The sequence below is a fragment of the Bubalus kerabau genome, chromosome 3 (assembly GCF_029407905.1).
Source record: "Bubalus kerabau isolate K-KA32 ecotype Philippines breed swamp buffalo chromosome 3, PCC_UOA_SB_1v2, whole genome shotgun sequence".
NCBI classification, from domain to species: Eukaryota; Metazoa; Chordata; class Mammalia; order Artiodactyla; family Bovidae; genus Bubalus; species Bubalus kerabau.
In genome coordinates, this window is record NC_073626.1 from 189,361,533 (window position 1) to 189,379,326 (window position 17,794).

The window sequence follows — 17,794 nt, forward strand, 5'->3', positions numbered from 1 at the left end:
CTGCCGGTCACCTGCCCCTCTTTCCGCACTGAGGGAGTGAGTGCCCGGTCTCCGGGGGCCAGTCCTCAGGACTGCGTTGGGGGGAGGAGCCTCGGGAGACGAAACCGAAGCTTCCAGCGCTGCAGCTGAGGGCTGGCACGTGTGAGCCTCACGGGTACACGGTGCCCCAGGCTGTCTCAGGTGACTGTCCCTAGGAAACCCAACCCCACAGAGGAAAGGACACTTGAGGACGTTAGCGGGTCGGGCAGCGGCCCGAAGCCTGGCAGAGGAGGGAGCTCCCAGGGGCTGACGATGCCACTGACGATACTCCCACAAAACGCAGCGGCCCCAGACGGGCGGGCCAAGGACGGGCGGCGCAGTGACACCGTGAGAGGCAGGCGCGGGCCCAGAACCGATGGTATAGTAACACTGTGAGGAGGTAGGAATGGCTTCCCTGGTCTTTCAAGGGCAGAGAGTCTGCCGGTGCAGTCGACATGGGTTCGGTCCCTGGGTTGTTGGGAAGATCTGCTGGAGGAGGAAATGGCAACCCACTCCAGTATGCTTGCCTGGGAAACCCATGGACAGGGGAGGCCGGGTGGGGCTACAGTCCATTGGGTTACAGCATCAGACTGACTTAGCGACTACACAGCAGCCACGAGGCAGGGGAGGCTGCCACAGCGCTGAGACTGCGCAGAAGATACTGAATACGTGATGAATGACCAGGTTCATCCTTCTGGGGTGCTGACGCTCTCACTGGAAAGTTATTTCTGTAACTGCCACAAGTTCCAGATATTTAGGCTCCATGGGTCAGTAAAATGTCCCCTCCCTTCCCCACCAAATTAGTAGACCTAACGATTTTGAACGTTGGCCGAAAAGAAAAAAAGACATTAATAAAGCAATTTACCATCAATTATTACCATCTTGTTAACATGTTAGCACCTAAAAAGTAGGCAGGGCATGATCTCAAACGACCGCACAATTGCACTCATCTCACACGCTAGTAAAGTAATGCTCAAAATTCTCCAAGCCAGGCTTCAGCAATACGTGAACCGTGAACTTCCAGATGTTCAAGCTGGTTTTAGAAAAGGCAGAGGAACCAGACATCAAATTGCCAACATCTGCTGGATCATCGAAAAAGCAAGAGAGTTCCAGAAAAACATCTATTTCTGCTGTATTGACTATGCCAAAGCCTTTGACTCTGTGGACCACAATAATTGTGGAAAATTCTGAAAGAGATGGGAATACCAGACCACCTGACCTGCCTCTTGAGAAACCTGGATGCAGGTCAGGAAGCAAGAGTTAGAACTGAACATGGAACAGTTCCAAATAGGAAAAGGAGTCCATCAAGGCTGTATGTTGTCACCCTGTTTATTTAACTTATATGCAGAGGACATCATGAGAAACGCTGGGCTGCAAGAAGCACAAGCTGGAATCAAGATTGCCGGGAGAAATATCAATAATCTCAGATATGCAGATGATACCACCCTTACGGCAGAAAGTGAAGAGGAACTAAAAAGCCTCTTGATGAAGGTGAAGGTGAATGTGGAGAGTGAAAAAGTTGGCTTAAAGCTCAACATTCAGAAAACAAAGATCATGGCATCCAGTCCCATCACTTCATGGGAAATAGATGGGGAAACAGTGGAAACAGCGTCAGACTTTATCTTTTTGGGCTCCAAAATCACTGCAGATGGTGACTGCAGCCATGAAATTAAAAGATGCTTACTCCTTGCAAGGAAAGTTATGACCAATCTAGACAGCATATGAAAAACCAGAGACATTACTTTGCCAACAAAGGTCCATCTAGTCAAGGCTATGGTTTTTCCAGTGGTCATGTATGGATGTGAGAGTTGGACTTTGAAGAAAGCTGAGTGCCGAAGAATTGATGCTTTTGAACTGTGGTGTTGGAGAAGACTCTTGAGAGTCCCTTGGACTGCAAGGAGATCCAACCAGTCAATTCTAAAGATTAGTCCTGGGTGTTTATTGGAAGGACTGTTGCTAAAGCTGAAACTCCAATACTTTGGCCACCTCATGCGAAGAGTTGACTCATTGGAAAAGACTCTGATGCTGGGAGGGATTGGGGGCAGGAGGAAAAGGGGACGACAGGGGATGAGATGGCTGGATGGCATCACGGACTCGATGGACATGAGTTTGAGTGAACTCCGGGAGTTGGTAATGGACAGGGAGGCCTGGCGTGCTGTGATTCATGGGGTCACAAAGAGTCAGACATGACTGAGCAACTGAACTGAACTGAACTGAATCTCAAAACAGAAGACAGTCGTTCACATTGAAGAAATAATGCTTTATGAAAAACTCACCCCCACTGAATTTATGTTTCACCAGGAAGCCTGGTGAAAGCTAGGTTTGCCTTGGGACCCATCCACTGGTCTGTCTGACCCATCCGAGTCTTGTCTTCCCTCAGGGATCTGCCCCAGGAGCCCCACAGCCTAAGTGATCATTTGAGGGTGGCGGCTCAGAGGCAAGAATGCCTTGAATGACCCAGGATGGTGGGACTGTCCCCCAGAAATGTATTAGTGTCCATCTCACCCTACTTCTGTCCTGAGTTCACACTGGGTAGAAAGAACACTGGCCTCAGAGTGCACAGAAATACAGTAGGTCTAAGTTCTGGCTCTCACCTCTCCAGCCACATTATGACCACCATTCCGCTGAGCCTCAGTTTCCTCATCTGTAAAATGGGTTTCCAGTGTACTCTTGCACAGTGCTTATAGGGGTTCAGTGGGATGGGGCATCCCCAGGCCTGGCAGGGGCTAGGTGCTGAGGTAATGCTCTTTGCTTTTGTCGCTTCCTCTTGGGGCATGGGGCAGCCCATTTTCTCTCTGCCTATGTGACGCTGAAGTACCTTATTGTGCTTCAGTCTTCCTCCTGGTATCAAGAACAAAATCATGATGCCCTTGGTCAAATCAGGCTGCGGTTCTCAGTCCTAGTCTTGCCAAAAACCTGTGATATGCCCTCTCCCTGTAGACCTCACTTTTTTTTTTTTTTTGAGGGGGGGGACTGTGCCATTTGGCTTGTGGGGCTTTAGTTCCCCAACCAGGGATTAAACCCAGGCCCTTGGCCGTGAAAGCACAAAGTCCTAACCACTGGCCCACCAGGGAGTTCCCTGGACCTCACTTTTTCAAGGCTATAAAGTGAGTTTCGAGCTCATTGATCCCGGAGAGCCTCCGAGCCCCTGGGTAGGGCTGATTCACAACTTCCTCGCTGTTAAGGGGGTTCGAGGGGAAGATGGTGGAGAGAGGCGTAGCCTCACCCTCTTTGCCGAGGTCCTGCAAAGGGAGGAGCATGTGGACAGGACCCTGGAGGATTTTTTTGCATTAGCCTAAGGCCCTCGTTCCTTGTACCCGCTCCCAGACCCAGGATAACCGCCCTCAGTGACTGTCGGGGAGAGTCCCCTCCCCGCCACACCCCAAGCTGCCGCGTCAGGCAAGAAGGCCTGGTGCCCCGCCACCATCCAGGGGCTGGCAGCGGCCAAAGCGCTCGTGCGGAAGCCGAGGCCGGTGTCTTGATTCCCCAGGGCAGGCTGCCTTGAGCCCAGTCCTGGTGACATTTCCAGTTAATCTGTCTCACACCCTGGGTGCCACCTGACACCTTGGGGCTATTCTGGGGAGCCGAGGCAGGATTTGGAGCCTCCGGGAAATGTCTGGAGCCCAGTGGCCCTGAAACAGATGTCGCCTCCCCCTCCCCAGGGAAGACAGAGCCGCTCCGGGAGGCAGAGCCCTGGGCAGGCCGCAAGCCTGCTCCCATCCCCTCTGGAGCATCCCATAGGAATCCAGTTAAACTGGACCTTGAGGGAAGCTTTGAAGGGGAGAAGTCCTCGAGGAATACCTTGTGACTTGGGGGAGTCTCCGAGGGAGGGCGGCAGGGTGAGGAGGCCGTTCCAACTGACCATAAAGTTTTGTCAAGAGTCACAAGAGAGAAGGTGTCAAGCACCCTGGGATGTCAGGAGGTGGCTGATAAGGGAGCCCGATGATGTGATTTCATGGGAAGTCAGTGAAATTTGTCCCAATTGAATAAACCGAAGAAAAAATAATAGGCATATTATTCGGTATTATAGACCTTGCCTCAGGCGGTGAGGGGACAGGCTAAACAAAGAACCCCTGGGTTTATTTAGAAGCTGTTTGGTACTCTCTTTGGTTGTTGTTTTTTTTTTTTTGTTTTTTGTTTTTTTTTGCACTTGTGCAAATATTACATTGATAACAAAAATTTAATGTAAGAAATTCATAATGGGGAGTTCCCTGGCATTCTGGTGGTTAGGACTTGGTGCGCACCACAGGTTCCGTCCCTGGTCAGGGAACTAAGAGCTCGCAAGCCACGTGGTGTGGCCCAGAATAACGAAAAGTTCGTAATGAAGTACAGGGAAACGCTCCTGATGTCTCTCCTGTGACCACGGCTTTCATGGACCGCAGGAGCCGTGATGCAATGGCGCCTTGCAGCCTAGAGACCAAAGCCACAGGGTCACCAGGGTGGGGAGTTGGCCCCTCCTCTGGGAACGACCTCTAGAGGAGTGAGTCCTGGGTCTTGGAAGGTGGGCTTCGGTTTTGGAAACAACCCAGGGCGGAATCAGCCTGAGACTGTGGAGAAAACAGCCAAGGGCAGGGGTCTGGAGTCCGAGACCTGAGGGCGACTCTGCACTTTTCAGGGACTTCATGGTCACTGCCCTGCTGGGCGCCTTGCTTCCTCCTATTTATGGCAGGATGGCCAGGAGGGTGGTGACTGAGGGAAAACACCCATGGGAAGTGCGCTCCTGTCCACAAAGAACTGTACATCCAGGAGAGATTGTTATCTTGAAAAGCAAAGAGTGATTCCTGGAGAGGGCTGGGTCTGCAGCAGGTCCCCTGGGAGAAGCTTCAGGAAGGCAACCTCCCCAAACAGCAGCATCCCCTGGGGATGTCCCACTGGAAAGTCCGTGGCTGTCTGGGAGCCAGCATCGATACTGGTCCTTCTAAGCCTTCCGTCTCTAACAGTAGCTGGTGGGGCTGCCTTCTCCACTTTCTCCCTAGAAGTCTTATCCCGCACCATCCCCCCAGATCATCAGCCCAGTGTGCTGACGTGACATCTCCAAGTCTGAGTTTGCTCGCCTATAAAGTGGGAACAATAATATTTATCTCATAGGACTTTCCCTGGTTGCTCAGACGGTAAAGAATCCACCTGTCGATGCGGGAGATCTGGGTTTGATCCCTGGGTCAGGAAGATCCCCTGGAGAAGAGATAGGCTACCCACTCCAGTATTCTTGTCTGGAGAATCCCATGGACAGAGGAGGCTGTGGTGTACAGTCCGTGGGGTCGCAGAGTTGGACACGAATGAACGGCTAACCACACACACAAAAGACTGGGGGCTCCTTGAGAGCAGGCACTGTGGGCCGATTGCCCACCCCGCTCCCCATGTGTGGGGCCTAGAGCCCAGTCGATGCTCAGTAGTGATTTGCTGTGTGAATGGGATCAATGGGAGGAGTTTATATAATTATTTCCTACAGCACCTAACGTGGGGTGCAGAAGCGGGGATACTGCCTCCCTCTCCCAAGGACTCGGTGCCCTTAGAACCCCCCTCCTACCTCCTTCCAGACCTGGAAGAGCCGCATTCAGAGTGAGGAGGGAACCGGGCTGTGGGCAAAGGGAGGCCCTCCGTATAATCCCTGACTTAAGAGAGAGGAGGCACGCCGCCCCTCCAGGGAGACAGCTCAGCTGCCAGCAGAACCGACCAGGAACCCGGTCGTTCTCACCCAGCTCCGACCTCCGTCCAAGTCGTGCTCAGCCCAAGGCCGAGCCCACAGGCTGTCCGCGACCTGGACCCAGCTCGCCTCACTCCGCGTGTCGCTCCCACCACCTTCCCAACATTTCCCCTGCCTCACCCTCTTGGTCTCTAACTCAGGGGGCCATGTTGCCCCCAGGGGACCTTTGGCAATATCTGGAGACCTTTTGGTTGTCTCAGCTGGGGGGATGTTACGGGCATCCGGGGGTAGAAGCCAGGGATGTGGCTAAACACCCTGCAATGCACAGGGCACACCCACAACAGCAGCAGCAACGGTCTGTCAAAACGTCAGCAGCGCCTACCGTTGCAATTAGGACAACTCATCTAACGGGAAAGCGCCTCATTTTTCAGGTAGAGGGACCGGGGCTCAGAGAAGCTGTCTAAGCCGCCCAGCACCACACAGCTTACAAGCCGGAACCACGGTTCAAGCTCAGTCCTGTCTGATGCTGAACTTTGGGCTCATTTCATTGCCCCACGTAGTCCCCACAGCAGGCCTATGAACAAAGAAGGTCCCTCCCCCAGAGGAGGGACAGCGAGGACCCCATCCTGGATCCTCTATCTGGCGGCTTGGCCTCTTGGGCACAGTCAGATCAAGAGGAGCTGATAATGCAGTTTCCCACCCAAAGTAAACCCCTCAGTCCTTAGGTGTGGGGTCTAGACCCCCTGGAGTTCTGGAAGAGAAACACACAGATGCATGTGTGTACACACCCCCAGGACAGGCCAGGAAGGCAGGTAGGGAGTCCCGTGAAAGCTTCCAACATCTGAGCTTCGATTCACACCAAATGCGGTGTATGCTTCAGATCTCCTTGTGTGACCCTGTGACCTTGTGCCCTGGGCACGCGCCTTGACCTCTCTGAACTCCCAGATCTGCCCAGTGCGGCTCATCCCGCCCACCACCCAGAGCTGTAGAGGAGCAGCAAGGGGGCGGGAGACCCCAGACCCACCTGACAGCACCTTCGTGAGTCTCGCAGTCTGCACGGTGTCCGCTCGTGTCTCCATCCAGCAGTGTGGTGTTGAGGCAGGGAGTTGGCTAAGGTGACCTCAGCACAGCTCTTCCCTCGGGTGAGCTGCACCGTAACCCCATAGGTCCCCCTCCTGCCCCCTCCCCACCCTCTCTGGCCAGCCCAGCAGCTCACCCACCTGTCTGTCCCCAGAGATCTCCCTGGATGTGGACGCAGACCGCGACGGCGTGGTGGAGAAGAACAACCCAAGAAAGGTACCTCACTCCCAGGGCAGGTGGCCCTGAATGGGGGGCTTCCAGGGCCAGAGCCCCAGGCTGGGGCCTGCAGGCAGCCACGGTCCTCCCAGCAAACTCCAACAACTCTCACTTTACAGATGATAAGACAAGTTTCCAGACACACACACCATTGACAGAGCCCACTGAGGAGCAAGCTCCTTAGAGGAACAGCCACAGAGCTGGTCCCCAAGTCTCAGTGGCCCATCCAGAGGGTGGGGACACCCAGGTCATGCAGTTGGTGTAAAGGATGAACGTCCTGCCACAGAGGAAGTGCCGCCAAAGCATTTGCTCTTATTGTTTTGCCTTTTGGGTTTTTTTTTTGGCCATCAGGAGCAGAAGATTGCAATAATCATTCCCAATTCAAGGCGTGTCATCTCTAATGATGCACACACATCCTCTTCCTGGTTTTGTGTATTCATTTATTTGTTCATCCGGTCTTCCCTGGGGGCTCAGACAGTAAAGAATCCACCTGCAATGTGGGAGACCTGGGCTTGTTCCCTGGGTTGGGAAGATCCCCCTGGAGGAGAGCATGGCAACCCACTCCAGTATTCTTGCCTGGAGAATCCCATGGACAGAGGAGCCTGATGGGCTACAGTCATGGGGTCACAAAGAGTCGGACACGCCTGAGCACATTTATTCATTCATCATTCACTCATTTGTTCATTCGTTCATTCTCCTCGGTCCTACATCCCTCACTCCCACTCTGCTCCCCTGCAAAGGACCACTTGGATGATTTTAATGGGTCACTTTCTGTTCTTGTGATTCTTGCAAAACATGCGGTGTGGTTAGGGTGTGTGTATTTTTAACTTGTGCAGACGGCATTGTGTTCTCCAAGTCGTCTTCCTCACCCCTGTTTTGTTTTATCTATTTTTAATTGAAGGATAGTGTCTTTACAGTAATGTGTTGGCTTCTGCCATACATCAACATGAGTCAGCCACAGGTATAGATATATCCCCTCCCTCGAGAACCTCCCTCCCACCTCCCACCCCATCCCACCTCTCTAGCCCTGGTTAGAGTTCCCTGAGTCCTACAGCAAACCCCCACTGGCTGTGTAGTTTATATATGGTAGTGTGAATCTCAACCCCATTTTTAAGTTCCGCTGGTTTTGCTCTGTGCACATCCCGGCTTCTATTTTCCATTTTGTGCTCTTCTAGAGCACTTAGATGTTTGCCATGGGCATACACTACTTTTGTAATAACAACTTGTATGCTGGTTTAAATTATATGGAGATGGGTACTTAAAAAAGTAAGTAAATACAGCCCCGTGAGAAGCCTGGGGCCTGGCAGCCAGCTCCAAACTCTCGACGTGCCTCTGGGGGTTCCTCGGGGCTGTAGGGCAGCCGGCTCCCCGAGGTTCCCAGGGAGTGGCGTCCGCCCAGCCCTGCCTTCCTGAGGCCGAGTCAGCCCCACAGATGTGTGCTCAGTGTCTGCGGCCACACGACGGCAGGCCTCAGGGCGGCCCCTGAGGCGTCCTGCTTCCCCCGAGGAGCTGGGGGCTCACCCAGCCCCTGTGGGCCTCTTGCCCTGACTTCCTTCATCTGGGCCAGTGCAGTTTAATGGGATCTTCATTCATCTCATAAATATTTTTTGACTTTATTGAAGTATGGCTGATTTACAGTGTCGTGTTAATTTCTGCTATACAGCAAAGTAACTCAGCTCTACCTATATATTCATGTTCTCTTCCATTACAGCTTATCACAGGACATGAACACAGCTCCCTGTGCTAACCAGTAGGGCCTTGTTGTTTAGCCATCGTCCTTCCCTCCCCACCGCCTGGACAACCACAGTCTGCTCTCTGTATCTGGGAGTCTATTTTTGTTTTGTAGATGTGTTCATTTGTGTCCTATTTTAGATTCCACATGTAAATGGTGTCACTGGTATTTGTCTGTTTCTGACTTATTTCCCTTCGTATGACACTTTCTAACTCATCCATGTTACTGCAGGCGGCGTGTACCATTCTTTTTTGGTGGCTGAGTCATAGTCCGTCGCGCGCACGCTCCACGCCCGTAGGCCGGCGTGCGCACGCTCCACGCCCATAGGCCGTCGCGCACACGCTCCACTCCACGCCAGTCCAGTCGCGCGCACGCTCCACCCCACGCCCGTAGGCCGTCGCGCGCACGCTCCGCCCCACGCCCGTAGGCCGGCGCGCGCACGCTCCGCCCCACGCCCGTAGGCCGGCGCGCGCACGCTCCGCCCCACGCCCGTAGGCCGGCGCGCGCACGCTCCGCCCCACGCCCGTAGGCCGGCGCGCGCACGCTCCGCCCCACGCCCGTAGGCCGGCGCGCGCACGCTCCGCTCCACGCCCGTAGGCCGGCGCGCGCACGCTCCGCTCCACGCCCGTAGGCCGGCGCGCGCACGCTCCGCTCCACGCCCGTAGGCCGGCGCGCGCACGCTCCGCTCCACGCCCGTAGGCCGGCGCGCGCACGCTCCGCTCCACGCCCGTAGGCCGGCGTGCGCACGCTCCACAGCCTCTCCGTTCGTCGTCGATGGACACGGAGGTTGCTTCCGTGTCGTGGCGACGGTGACTGGTGCTGCTGTGAACGTGGTGGAGCGTGTGTCTTTTCATATTATGGTTTGTCTGGGAATATCTCCAAGTATGCGATTGCTGGATCATGCGGCAACTCTGTTTTGAGTTATTTGAGGAATCTCTGTACTTTTGTCCACAGCGGCTGCATCAGTTCACATTCCCACCAACAGTTCCCTTTCATCCACAGCCTCTCCTGCATCTGTTATTTGCAGACTTTTTAATGATGGCCGTTCTAACCAGTGTGAGGGACCAGTGTGCGTTGTTGTTTTGATTCATCCCATAAATATTTTGTCAGCGTCTCATGTTTCAGGACTGGGTCAGGCCTGGGCGAGAGCAGGAGAGACAGCAGCCCCGGCCACCGGGGCCTGCAGTCCAGGGCGGTGGGGGCCACGGTGAATGAAGAGTGACTCTGGCGGCGGTTTCAGCACAGTTGTCCTGAGTCCGCCCCAGAAGGAGCGCGTGCAGTGGCGTAAGCGTGAACCCAGGGAAAGCTGCTTTGGTCCGGAATATCAGAGAGGCTTCCAGGAGGAAGGGGGGCTTATGCTCTGGGACCGGAAGGAGGGGTGGGCTTGGCCAGGTGAAGCGGGGCAGGGCCGCTTTCCAGGTAGAGGGGGCAGCGCGCGAAGGCCCGAGCTTGGAGTCTTCTGGGAGCCGGGAGGCGGCCAGCGACGGGGAGGCAGACGGAAAGGGGCCGAGGTGGGCAGGTCTCACGGGGCCCCACAGCCCGCGGTGAGGGCCGGGAGCTTCATCCCGAGTCAACAGGGGGCCCCTGACAAGGCGTGAAGCAGGGAAGCAACGCGATCCGGTTGGAGTTCGTCCTAATATCGCTCTGGCTGCAGTCTTGGAAAGGGATCACCTTACAGGTCCCACTTGGAGCACTCAGCAACTTTGAAAATGGCCGGGTGTCCGTTCACCCGAGAGCCCTGAGCCCCTCTGGGTGCCTCTTTTTTCCCTCCAGCGTTATTGAGGTATAATTGACGTATATCAGCGTGTGTGTTTAAGGTACCGCAGAAGGGCTTGCTTTATTTGTTTAGGCTGCGCTGGGTCTTGGTTGCAGCGCTAGGGATCTCTGTTACACCACGTGGGACCTTTGGTTACAGCGCGTGGACTCTGGAGCTGTGGTGCGTGGGCGCAGCAGTTGCGGCAGCGAATCCAGAGCACACGCGGGCTCAGTGGTTGTGGCGTGTGGCTTCAGTTGCTCTGGGGCACACAGCCTGGTGATTGGACTCACACCATGAAATGGTCACCGCACTCAGTTCAGTGTAAATCCATCATCTCATATAGGTACAGAGTTGTTGCTCCCTCAGCCATGCCCGACTCCTTGCCACCGCTGGACTGCAGCGTGCCAGGCCTCCCTGTCCTCCACCAGCTCCTGGGGTTTCCTCAAACGCATGCCCATTGTGTGGCTGATGCCATCCAACCAGCTCATCCTCTGGCGCCCCTTCTCCTCCTGCCCTCAATCTTTAGAAACAGAAAAAAAGAAAGTTTTCCTTCTGATGAAAACACTTAACATTTACTCTCTTCACAGCTTTCATTTATAATACATAGCAGTACTTGTCTCTCTCTGACTTATTTCACTTAGGTTCATCCATGTAGTTGCAAATGGCAAGATTTCTTTTTTTTTTTTTTTTTGTAGCTGAGTACTATTCCAGTATGTGTACTGCATTTTCATTATCCATTCATTATTATTATTATTTTTTTTTTTTTTGCTCACTATGTGCCAGGCACTTTTTTTTTTTAACTTTACAATATTGTATTGGTTTTGCCATACGTCAACATGAATCCAGCACGGGTGTACACGTGTTCCCATACCTATTCATTATTGATGGGCACTTAAATTCCTTCCATATCTTGGCTATTGTAAATAATAATGCAGTAACATGGGAATACATATGTCTTTTCTTTTTTGGGGGGAGCAAATAATTCTTATTTTTTTACTAATACACCGAGGAATCATGCAATGCTGCGAGCACTGGATAATCCTGGGCCACACGTCTGCACATTCCTTTGTGACTGGTCCTATGATGGCAGAGCCTCTCATCTCGCCTTTGTTGTTCGCTGTGGCCCCTGCATTATCTTCAAAGTAAAGAAACACACCATCTTTCCTCCGCTATGACTTTCGTTGTCGAATTGCCACCGCTGGATGTACCTTCTTTCTGAGCTCTGGTTTGCCTTTCTTGACTGTGGCCGTCACCGGGTCACCCACACCAGCAGCAGGAAGTCTCATCAGCCGTCCCTTGACCGCCTTCACAGAGATGATGTACCGATTTTTGGCTCCTGTGTTGCCAGCACAGTTGATCACGGCTCCAACGGAAGACCCAAGGGAATCCGGAATTTCGAACCAGAGGACCCACCACGTCCTCACTTCGACATCTTGAAGGCCGGAAAGCTACATATGTCTTTTCTAATTTGTGTTTTCATTTTCTTCAGATAAAGACCCAAGAGTGGAATTTCTGGATCATATGGAAGTTCTATTTTTAATTCTTTGGAGGAATCTCCATACTTTTTTCCATAGTACCTGCACCAACTTAAATTCCTACCAGCAGTGTGCAAGGGCTCCCTGTATTCCCCATCCTCGCCAGTGTTTATTATTCGTTGTCTTTTTGGTGGTAGCCGTTCTGACAGGTGTGCGGCGTTTCACTGTGGTTTTCGTTTGCATTTCCCTGATGATTAGAGATGCTGAGCGTCTTTTCACATGTCTGCCCCCTTGTATGTCTTCTTTGGAAAGAATGTCTGTTCAGCTTTGCTGTCCATTTTTACAGTCAGGTTGTTTTCTGACCTTGAGTTGTATGAGTCCTTTGTATACTTGGGGTATTAACCCTGATCAGATGTGTCTGTTACAAACGTCTTTTCCCATTCAGTAAGCAGCTCTTTTATTTTGGTGACGGCCTCCTTTGCTGAGCACAAGCTTTCTAGTTTCATGGAATCCTGTTTGTTTTCGCTTGTGTTGCGCTTGCCTGAGGAGATAGATCCCAAAAAACTGTTACTAAGACTGATGTCAAAGAGCACACTGCTTGTGTTTTCTTGTAGAAGTTTTGTGGTTTCAGAGCTTAGGTTTACGTCTTTATTCTACGTTTATGCTCGTTTATGGCATTTGTAAGAAAGAAGCCCAGTTTGGTTCTTTTGGCGTAGCGGTCCAGGTTTGCCCAGCACTGTCTGTTGAAGAAGCTGTCTTTCCCCGCTGTAGTCTTGCCCCCTTGTTGTGGGCTGACGGCCCCTGTAAGTGTGGCTTCATTTCCGGCTGTCTGTCCGCTCCGATCATCTGTGTGTCTGTCTCTGTGCTCTCACCATACTGCTTCGATTGCTGCAGCTTTGTAGTTTGGTCTGCAGTCAGGCCCTGTGTTGCCTTCCCTCCACCTTAGAGCCTGTCATGAAATGTCTGCCTGTCCATCTCTCTGGGCCCTGCCTCCCCACCCCACTCCAGGCAGTGGGGCACCAGATGTGAGGCTCGTAACGCCCGAGTCAGCCTTCTGTATCTGTCTCTCTGCCACTGTCTGTCCCCACCTGAGCCTGCCTTTGGTGCTGGCCCTGGCTCTCTCCAGGCACCACACGCAGGATTCACGTTCGCCGGGTCACAGTTGCCCCCGTGGCTGCTCTTGAGTCTCACCCTGGGCCGTCTCCCCCGTGGCCTGTGGGGTCTGCACTGAGGTTGGGAACATCTGCGGAAGTAGAGACAACAGCGTTGCCCTCTGTCCTCGCCGCCACAGGCATCCTGGACCTGGGGCCCTGAGGGCCAGGGCGCCATCCTGCTGGTGAACTGTGACCGAGACACACCCTGGTTGCCCCAGGAGGACTGCAGCGATGAGAAGGTCTACAGCAAGGAAGGTGCGCGGGGTCAGCACTCGGGGCTGCGAGGATGGGCAGGGAGGGGCGGTGGGGACATTCAGGCCAAGTCTTGGGCAAAGCGGGAGGCGGCTGTGACCTTGGCTCTCCTGAGGACTGGACTCAGGTATCCACTCTTGCTAAGAACAGATGGCAAAACTATCAATACCGCTCGGTTGGATTGGAACCACGCTTTTTACAAAGCTGCACCTATGTTAAAAAAAGGAGCAGAAGGATGTTCCAAAAGTGTTATGGGAGGTCATCTGTGGTATTGGAGATAGCAACTAGTTTTTACACTTTTCTATAGTTTCCATAATATATATGTTTGGGGTTTGCGTTGTCCTGCTTATAAAAGTAACAGGCCAGCATTCCAGCCACAGTTCTCCTTTGTTTTTCTTAATTGAGATATGAGTGACATACACCAGTATGTGAGTTTAAGGCACACAGCACAGTGATTTGATTCCCATACATCATGAAGTGAGTATCTCAAGAAGTTTAGTAAACATCCATCATCTCATATAGGTACACAATTAAAGAAATAGAAAAAAAAGCCTTGAGAGGAGACCTCTTAGGATTGACTTTCTTAGCGACCTTCACGTGAGACACACAGCAGTATCTGAGATTAGTCGTGCTGTTCCTCACATCCCCGATGATAACTGGAAGTTGGTACCTCCCAAGTACCTTCATCCATTCCCCCACACCTCCGACCCCCGCAGCCTAGAGCTGTTCTCTCAGTTCCAGCCTCCTCTTGCCTCCGTCCCCAGACCTGAAGGACATGTCCCAGATGATCCTGCGGACCAAAGGCCCTGAGCACCTCCCTGCCGGCTATGAGATCGTCCTCTACATCTCCATGTCGGACTCGGACAAAGTGGGCGTGTTCTACGTGGAGAGTGAGTGTCCCCCGCCCACCCTCCAGTGGCTCCTGCCCCTCGGGGAGCGTGCTTCACCCTCTCAGGCTCCCCAGGGCCCCCTTAGTCATCACAGGGGCAGGTGGCTGGAGAGGTCCAGGACTGGCCTCTTGGTAATGGACCAACCATCATCCAGGGCCACCTCGGCCCTGTGAAGTCAGGGCCCCAAGGGCGCGGCCTCTCCACCCTCAAGGAGTCAGCGGTGACAGTCACGGGCTTTGTGAGTCGACCTCCCCAGACTCATGTCACCTTCATGACGCCTGAAGCAGGGACCCACCCTCTCCCCGGCCAGTGTTTCTCATCTCAGACTTTCTGAAAATGAAAAACTGCCCCGACTTTTTGTTTTTGGCACGCCAGGTCTGCATTGCAGCATGGGGATTGCTTAGTTGTGGCACGTGGGCTCATGTGGGCTCACGTGGCCTCTAGTTCCCTGACCAGGTATCGATCCCAGGCCCCCTGCATGGGAGCGTGGAGTCTCAGCCACTGGACCACCCAGGGAAGTCCCCCCACCCCAACTTTGAAAGAGCCCCTGATGATGCTGTGTGCACCCTCAAGGAGTAGACCCCTTGTTCGTCTTGCCAAGGACAGGGTGTCCGGCCCCCCTGTGTGGGAAACATGCTTTGCAAGGGGCTAATGCCTACAGCTGCCCGCTCTGTCTCATGCCTTCTGTGGTTGGCTGTTGAGCCCCTCCGTGCCAGGTGCTGGGTCTCAGCACCAGGATCCCTGGGTCAGCACCCTGCCCTCAGGGAGGGGACAGCCTGTAAGGGAGACATCACGGGGAGCTTGACAAGGCAAGGACACAGAGCAAGTCATAGGGGACAGCAGGTGGAGGCGGGAGCCACTGGCATAGAGGGTTGGGGGCCTCTCCAAGGGGGGCGACGTCTGAGTCGAGATCCAAACCAGCCATGAGGAGTGCTGAGTGCTCAGTCGCTCAGTCGTGCCCGGCTCTCTGCAGCCCCGTGGACTGCAGCCCGCCAGGCTCCTCCGTCCATGGGGTTTTCCCAGGCAAGAATACTGGAGTGGTTTACCATGCCCTTCTCCAGGGGATCTTCCCAACCCAGGGATCGAGCCCAGGTCTCCCGACAATGAGAAAGAACCAGCCATTCCCGAGCTGAGGGAAGAGTGTTGCAAGCAGAGGGAACCGGTTTGGAGCACTAGGGGAGCAGGCAGCAGACCGCAGCAAGGGATGTGTTGGAGTCAAGGTCAGCGGACCGGGCAGGGGCCAGGGCAGAGAGAGGGCTTGGATTGACTCTTAAGTGCACCCAAAAGCCATTAGAGGCTTTTAAGCAAGCGACTGTCAGGCTCTGATTTATGTGTTAAAAAGCTCTCTCAGCAAAATAGTTCGCTTTGCGATTTGCCGTGGTGCGGGGTGGAGCTGCCCTGCGTGCCTGTCCCTCCAGGAGCCTGGGGTCTCCTAGCTCTGGAACCCACCTCACGGAACAGGCCCACTCAGAACCGGGGCGGGTCCCCGGGCCCTCACCTCCGGGAGGGGTTCTGCCAGGGCCGCAGTGGACAGCTGCCACCTGAAGCCCGTCCTCCTGCTGATCCGCCCCGGGATCGGGCAGTGACCGCCGCGGGCTGGAAGGTCCCCAGGCAGGCCGGCTCCACTGCCCCAGGGGGCCCGAGCCGTGGCTGTGTACCCCATCCAGGCCGGGGTTACCACAGCGGGTGGGGCTGCGGGCCGGGCGGGAGGGGTACGGGCAGCCCCCGAGGTCACATTGTGACGCTCGGCCTGCTGCTACCGGCGGCCCCCAGCCGTGACCTGGAGGCCTTTCCGAGGGTGGCGGTAGCCTGAGGTCTGGCTCGGGGTTACATCCGGCCCCGCCCAGCCTTCCGAGCTGGGTCCCGAGCAGACAGGAGCTGCCGCTGGAAGCGCTTTGCTGCGCCATCCCCAGGCTGTGCTATCAGGTTGCCATCCCGTGGAGGGGCACGGCCTCACTGACGCAGCGATGAGCCCGGGAGAATCTGTCTCCCCCAGAACCGAAGCCCCGGGTGAACACTCGGCACCAAAGAGCAGGCTGAGAGGGATTTTGTCGATGGCGCAGTTTCCTTTTCTTCCTTTTGTGCGACATCTTGAGGTCTCTGTCAAACTCCAAGTGTACCGTGGGTGAGGCTGTGTGGTGTTACATGAATGTCACATGTCACTCGTACTCAACGGCCAGGGGCTGGGCTGGGGGCTCAGGGACCCTGAGAAGCCGTTCTGGAGCCCAGGGGGTTCAGATCCCGGGTGTGGGCAAGTCTCAGCAGGCCAGCCCTTGGGTACCTCGTGTGGGATGTCACTCGTGGCTAAGGAGGCCCTGACTGTCCTCCTCCTGGTGACAGAGATCAAATAAGAAACATGTGAGCACTCAGCAGCCGGTCCATGGAATGCTCCCCGTGGATGACGGCTGCTTCTTTCAGGGGGCTGCTATCGTGATCGCTAATTATAGTCATTGACGTGGACAGGCGTCCCCGGTGCTATTAGGAAGACCCAGGCGTGTGTACCCCAGCCTCGGATTCTGCCCTCGGGTCTCAGAGGTCAGCTCCTGACCTTTCTCTGCAGGGCTGCAGTGACCAGCTTGTACCAGTTTGCCCAGGACTTGCCTGGTTTTTGCACTAAAAATCCCTCATTCTGAAAAGCCCCTCAATCTCAGGCAAACCAGGACAGTTGCTCACACTATCAGAGTCTCCTTGGGAGGTGGAATGACTCCACCCTGACGGGAAGGGTGATGCCACGTGCCAGCCTGCAGGCCAACACCTAGGGCTAAGGAGAGGTCAGGGTGGCTGGCAGGGCCAGCCCGAGGCGCGTGGCCTGCGCCATAGAGGGGCATTGTTGGTTCCTGCAGGGGGAGCTGGCCACGCGGAGGCAGGCCTGCGTCCAGCTGGGGATGGGAGACAGGGGAACGAGGCTCCGGGGACAGTGGCTGATTGTTCCCACCGAGTGATCGATCTACCCAGAGCTGGCCCGAGATACTGTGGGCCACAGACAGAAAAGACTACACACAGATGGGCCAAAACGTGTCCTCGTACCCCACCCAGCTCCCCTGCCAGAGCCCCACCCTCCCAGGCCTGGGGGAGCCCACACGCACACATATCCCACCTAGCTGCCCTGAGCCGTGGGAAAGTTCTGGAGCTTTCTGGAAAACCAAGTCAGCTTCGTGGCCTGAGATCACTTTCCCAGCATCAGTTCAAGTGCAGCCTGGGACATGTCATAGGAGGCCCTGGGTCCCTGGGGGAGAATTTTCCTTAATGATGCAGAGCGATCTGGACCTCCTCGGTGGTTGGGACACAGGACACGTGTCTTTTCTGCATGAGAAGGATGTCACCTTTTGCACTGACCTGTGACAAACCCCTTGGGACACACAGTGTCTCGGTCTGTCTTCCTCATTTCTTGGACCCACCCACAGAAAGGGAGGTGAGGTATTTTTTTCTTTGCCTTCTATTCCTAAACCATTCAACGAGAAAGTCGTGAGTTTTTCAGTAAAGGGTCTGCTGATACATTCACAGGTTCTCATAACAGTAATACCAGCGGGTCCCAGCTGTGTTACCGGTCGTTACCCTTGGTTACCAAGCTTACCTC

The 17,794-nt window shown here is 54.5% G+C and overlaps 1 protein-coding gene and 1 pseudogene across 2 annotated transcripts in view; one reads left to right on the top strand and one right to left on the bottom strand.

Moving 5' to 3' along the window:
• The window catches only part of PADI2 (peptidyl arginine deiminase 2), a 56,335-nt gene that overhangs the window by 22,187 nt on the left and 16,354 nt on the right, over nucleotides 1-17,794 (top strand). For both annotated transcript variants that reach the window (XM_055574332.1, XM_055574333.1), the window contains exons 4-6: nucleotides 6,897-6,958; nucleotides 13,213-13,330; nucleotides 14,092-14,217. In XM_055574332.1, coding sequence (XP_055430307.1) covers nucleotides 6,897-6,958; nucleotides 13,213-13,330; nucleotides 14,092-14,217 — 306 coding nt within the window. The remainder of the gene's footprint in view (nucleotides 1-6,896; nucleotides 6,959-13,212; nucleotides 13,331-14,091; nucleotides 14,218-17,794) is intronic.
• On the bottom strand, nucleotides 10,251-12,686 carry LOC129647997 (60S ribosomal protein L23-like; annotated as a pseudogene).